Below are 6,000 nucleotides of genomic sequence, written 5' to 3' on the forward strand. Positions count from 1 at the left end.
ACTTGACTATATTCATTTCCACTCCTCCTAGTCTTTGTTTTTTAAGCAATTTTACCATGTAAACGTTTATCTCATTCAGAAATTAAATATATATTAAAATATTATGTGAAACTTCCCCCCATCCTATTCCCATTCTATTCAATGTCTCCATCTCTTCCACATTTTCTTTATGCATTTATAAATAAACACACACAAATTATTTTTCCAAACTTCTCTCTCCCTCTCTCTCTGTGTGTGTGTGTGTTGGGGTGGGGGGGGTCTTTTTTTACACAAAACGTAGCATACCACTGTTTTGTTTTTTGCGTTCCTTCCTTAACATTATACTTTGGAGATCTTTTCATATTAGTGAAGACACTTGGCTTAAGAAAATTTTCTGACTGTCTTTACCTCTACTCACCCCACCAAAAAGCACACACATTCCCCTAAATGCTGCTCAGTACTTTGGCTTTGCCTAGACATTTTTTCACATCTAATTTATAAGACTAACCTGATTTATAAGACTTGGGAGTCAGAGTGGCTCTGAGCTGTATTGGTTCTGTAGGTAGAGTATAGATGGAACTGGCTTTTGTAGGCTATCCTAGAAACCTAATCATTATCAGTAGGGGTTCTGAGTTCCAAATATGTTCATAAAGAAACTGAACTTTTGTAATACAGTAGAGTTACAGCATATACGTTGACTTTAGAATCTTAACTATCACATGGACTATGATTTCACTTATGTAGCATATTTTGCAAGTATTATGAAGTATTTGCAGTTCAGGTACTAAAGAATTCATTGTTGAAAGTGATCTGTTTGTTTTATCAATCATTTAGGGCTTGGACTACTTCCTGGGGCCTACGTGCAGTATTCCTAGAGTTCACAATGCCATAAGACACTCTTTTAGAGGCTATTATGGTTGTTCAGCTTTCATGAATTATTTTTTAACTTTGTGGTTTATTAATGTGGCTTAAACATTTTTATCCAGGTTCTGCAGAGCTAGTTTTTGTAAGCCATGTAATAGATCCTTGCCATTTCTACATTCGGAAGTATTCAAAAATAAAAGATGCCAAAGTACTGGAGAAGAAGGTGAATGAATTTTGCAGTAGGAGTTCACACCTTGATCCTTCAGACATTTTGGAACTAGGTAATGAAATATTAGTCCAAGTTAAAATATCAAATTTATTTAACTATTATAATAACTTGGCCAACCCACATAAGACTTGTTATAATATAGATTTTTGCTCTAAGTTCATTTGTAGTAAGCATAAAAGTTTTAGGATTATTTAACATAAATTAGGCAAATTAGCTAAGGATTAAGATGGAATGTTGGCACATTTTTAGAGTGAGATACGTACAGAAACTCCATTATGTAGTAGGGCGAATTGCTTTTAAAACTGCAAAACCCATGACAGGTTATGTAGCCTGTCCCCTTGTCTCCATGAAGAACTGTGTCTCTAAGATGATGATTCTTGTATAACTCCAGTCTCTTGCTCACCATGTGTGAGTGTTGGGGCTAGCATTGAGCACCTGAGATTCAGGAGGCCTGTGGCACCCATTCCCAGCGCCCTACAGAGGATAATTGTAAATTCAGTCAGTCTTTTAATTGTGAGGGTATGTGAACTTGCCATGCTTCGGGCTTTTGTTACGAGTATTTTTCTTATAACATTGTTGACTGAATTTGATTGTACCTTGTAATATGGTGAAGCTATGATTCATTTGTATTAATAGAGTATTTTTCTCATTATGTTAGTAGTAGTCCATACCTATATGTAACTAATAAAGTGTTTTATCTGTCTAGTCTTGATTGATAGTCGTTTAAAAGTATGATTAACTCTCAGCTCATCTGTGTAGCTTTTCAGAATATCAGAAGAGTAGGATCATCATATACTTTGACAAAAATGAATAGTAATTCTGAAACTTAAAAAATAACATTTATGCCATGTGAGCTGGGAACATTAGGTTGTTAGTATCTAAGAGGAGGGAAGTGTAGTACTGAATTCAATAGTATGTCTAAAATGTAATACATGCCAAAAATAGCTTATTTTCAGAAAATGTTCTAAGAAAGCCAAAAAGTTGTACTTTAAGTTGTTAATGATAATTTTGTTGGCAAGGTAAATACAGCTGATTAAAACACTCATTTATATTTTGAGAAATTAATGATAAGGGAAGAAATGTGAATTGTTGATTTAGGAGAGGAGAGTATCCTCTTGTTCCCTTTTCCTGCCTCTATACTTCATTATGAAGAACAGTAAATGGCTTCAGCAGACTTTTATCCATTGAAAGAAAGAATAGTTTTATAGAATATATACAGCAGGTCTTCAAATAACATTATCTCATTATAATTTTGATGAGAAAAAAATAAATTCCTGGTTTGGGCAAATGTCTGTGTTGAGTTTGCACATTCTGCCCGTGTCTGTGTGGGTTTTTTCAGGTACTTGGGTTTCCTCGAACATCCTAAAGATGCACATGTTAGGTTAATTGGTGTGTCTACATTGTCCCAGTCTGAGTGGCAGGGAGGGAGGGGAGAGAGAGAGAGAGAGAGAGAGAGTGTGTGTGTGTGTGTGTGTGTGTGCGTGTGTGTGTGTGTGTGTGTGTTTACCCTGCGATGGAATGGTGTTCTGACCAGGATTGGTTCCTGCCTCGTGCCCTGAGCTGCCTGGATAGGCTTCAGCCACCCTTTGACTCTAGAATAAGCGGGTTAGAGAATGAATAAAGAAATATATATTATCATAAAATTTATAAAGTATTTGATAACTATACAAATACATGACAATAAATGATGCAGTACAAAAGCGCTCTGTGAATCCACCTTATTTATGATTGTTTTTGAACTGTGGTGCCAGGAGGTACTCCTTACAATTCTCACTTTGCAAGCTGTAATTCTTTGAGTTAACCCACTACCACTATGACTGCCATCACTCACTGATGCACCAAAAATTGAGTAAATATCTTACTTGTTCATCTTTCTTAAATGTACGTTTAGCTCACACTTGTTTCAGTATTTAATATTAGAAGTGTTTGGGGTCTTTATAAGTTTGATGATGTTTTTGTGACCAGAAATACACGTAGAAACTTAAGTCTTGTTTATATCAATTAGCCTATGTGGTAAGATTGGTTTTGTTATGCCATTTTGCTTAAAGTCACAGTTTCTAAGAATGTATCAATGACATTAAGTGGGGATTTACTATATTTTAAAACTAAGAATGTTGGTACAGTAGTGTAGCAAAATCAGAGAAGGGTCACTGACAAACTGAAGACCAAACGTTTTGGTAGGACTTAAAAGGCTGCCTATAATGTGCTTTTCAACTATCCTGTTTTTATTAGCATATGCAGAGGAGATTACACAGCATCTCTCTGTATATAATCAGTGATCAGAATTTACCAGATTCATTTCCAAAATATGTAGTTTAAATGGGTTCTAAGACTACCTGAGTTCTCCTGCTACTTCTTCTAAGTAGCCATGTGAGTTGGGCTAGATTAGGTTTTCTGCCTAGTTTTCCTCACCTATGATAGAAACACTACCTTTATAGAGTTGTTGTGGGGAGTAAGTGAATTCAAACAAAACACAGAACATTTCTGAGCTCATAGTAAGCATTCACCTGTGGGCCTTTTTCTTTCATTTGTTTAATCTTCTTTTTTCCTGGCTATTAATTTGTAATCCAACTGGTCGCTACAAAGGTCTTCCTCTACTGCTAAGTCCTTAGTTCATCTTCCCTCTTCTCTGAACACCACTGGGTGCCAATAATTTTGGCATTTCACAGGCTGCCTTTCATTGTTTTACTCTCACTCCCCTTTACAAAGAGAAGATAATTGTTTCTTCTCTCATTACAAACTTCAGTATGTGTATGTCAGTAAGTGTACATGTGTACATGCACGAAGACGGATGGTCTTGCTTGTAAGTACAGTGTAATTATGGTAATTAATTTGCCTGTCTCTCTTCCTTTCTTGAGCTTCCTGATGGCAAGACAGTCTCATTCATCTTTGTTCTTATTGCTCATAAGCAGATCCGCATTAAGTGACTGCTAACTTAGTATTCTTTGGGTGTTTATCTCCCTATTTAGCTTGTTTCTGTATAACAGAAACTATCATAACATGCTATATTATATCCTTCTCATAACACTTGAACACAGTACTGTATCATCAGTAAATAAATGAATTAAGACTTTTTCGTGGTAGAACTAATGTGTCTGTAAACTTATGAAGTGGCTTTTATTGATAAATGTTGATAATGATTTGTTTTCCTCATTTAGGTGCAAGAGTATTTGCCAACAGTATTAAAAATGGAATGTGGTGTCGAGGAACTATCACAGAATTAATTCCAATAGAGGGTAAAAATATTAGAAAACCTTGTAGTCCAACCAGATTATTTGTCCATGAAGTTGCACTAATACAAATATTCATGGTAGATTTTGGAAATTCTGAAGTCCTGATTGTCTCAGGGTATGATATTTTATAATATGTATCCTTGGCCTGCTTAGAAACATTTTGGAGGGAGGTGGAGTTAAAGAATAAAGGAAATTAGAGGTAGAGAGGAATAATTTGTCATTCTTAACTTCCAAGACATACGTTTTATTATTTCGCTCTACAGTTGTCTTGATAAGTAAAATTTTATCATTTACCAGTATTACTAGATGGAGAGCTTAGGAAAGGAACTCCAAACTTAAGTACTCTTCTTATGTCACTTTAAAGCAGGGAATAATACACAAACTAATTCTTTTAGATGTTACAGTTAGCAACAGATGATTGAGTTAAATTTTTAATCAGACTTCCATAATTTCATTAATGTTTTTTAAAGTGTCATACTGTCTAACTCACTGTAGGTATTTTAAATGGTTTTCTCCGTCTTCTAGGAAAATAATACAAACTGATATGTTTCTGTAGTAAGGACCAGTATTAACCATAGCATGACCACTTAATGGTTATAGCTTTATAAATAAATAGATTTATATGGGGGGAAGTGTCATTATCTCCTTTAAGCTCAAACTGCATGAGTATATGAAAGTACAAATGTAGCTGAGATTTCTTTCTGTGGAGGAAAACAGTTTCTGCTTATAGAAGCTAAACTAAGTCTATATAGTAAAGTATTAATTTGGAATATAACTTTCTAAAAGGTGTAACTTAAAAATTATACTTAGAAATGCATACCTTCTGTGGAGAAAAACAAATTTAAGTTTGAAGCATTATTTTCAATAAATATTACTTGAATTTCTCCTAGAATTGTTGATACCCATGTGAGACCAGAACACTCTGCTAAGCAACATATCGCACTAAATGATTTATGTCTGGTTCTAAGGAAATCTGAACCATGTATTGAAGGGCTGCTAAAAGACATCCAGCCGTTAGCACAACCATGCTCATTGAAAGACATTGTTCCACAGAATTCAGTAAGTGAGACTTTATTTTTTCCTTCAGAGGTTATTACAATTTTAGCTATGTATTGCCAATTAGATTGCTAAGTATAGGCTCAGGGAACCAGTAATCTTGGTAAATACATAGTGCATATTAAACTATTCGTTCTAATAGAAAAGGGAATGAACTTCGGCTTCCACAATTGAAAACATTTTTAATGGGAAATCAAGTTGAATAAGCATATATTAACATAATGATTGGTTAAGTATCCAAGTAAACCAGTAATTTTGGAGTCAACTATACAGAGAAATAAGTTTATGATGTGTGTGTTTCTCTACAGTATTTTCTTATTTCCATTGCCCTTTATTACTCTATTTAATGGCCATATTGCATTCTGTGTTTTGTATTATTTATGAAAATCTATTCTCCAGCAAGATTGTAAACTCTTGCCTTCCTTCCTTCCTTCCTTTCCTTCCTTTCCTTCCTTCCCCTCTGTGGCCCGGGCTGCAATCTCCTCGTCTCGCTGCTGCCCCGCGCCGCGGACTGCCTGGGACTACCGGCGCGCGCCACCGCTGCCTCTTTTTTCTCCCTTGGCTGCCGGCGCGCGTTCGCCATCTTGGCCACGCTGGTCGCCAGCTCCTGACCCCTAACGCTCTGCCCGCCTCGGCCTC

General features: G+C 35.8%; 1 protein-coding gene across 6 annotated transcripts in view; it reads left to right on the top strand.

Moving 5' to 3' along the window:
• RNF17 (ring finger protein 17) overlaps positions 1–6,000 on the top strand; it is a 136,301-nt gene that overhangs the window by 46,151 nt on the left and 84,150 nt on the right. For all 6 annotated transcript variants that reach the window (XM_058437755.1, XM_058437756.1, XM_058437757.1 and 3 more), the window contains 3 exons: positions 966–1,124; positions 4,231–4,420; positions 5,196–5,364. In XM_058437755.1, coding sequence (XP_058293738.1) covers positions 966–1,124; positions 4,231–4,420; positions 5,196–5,364 — 518 coding nt within the window. The remainder of the gene's footprint in view (positions 1–965; positions 1,125–4,230; positions 4,421–5,195; positions 5,365–6,000) is intronic.

Source organism: Hylobates moloch, unplaced genomic scaffold (assembly GCF_009828535.3).
Source record: "Hylobates moloch isolate HMO894 unplaced genomic scaffold, HMol_V3 SCAFFOLD_4, whole genome shotgun sequence".
NCBI lineage: Eukaryota > Metazoa > Chordata > Mammalia > Primates > Hylobatidae > Hylobates > Hylobates moloch.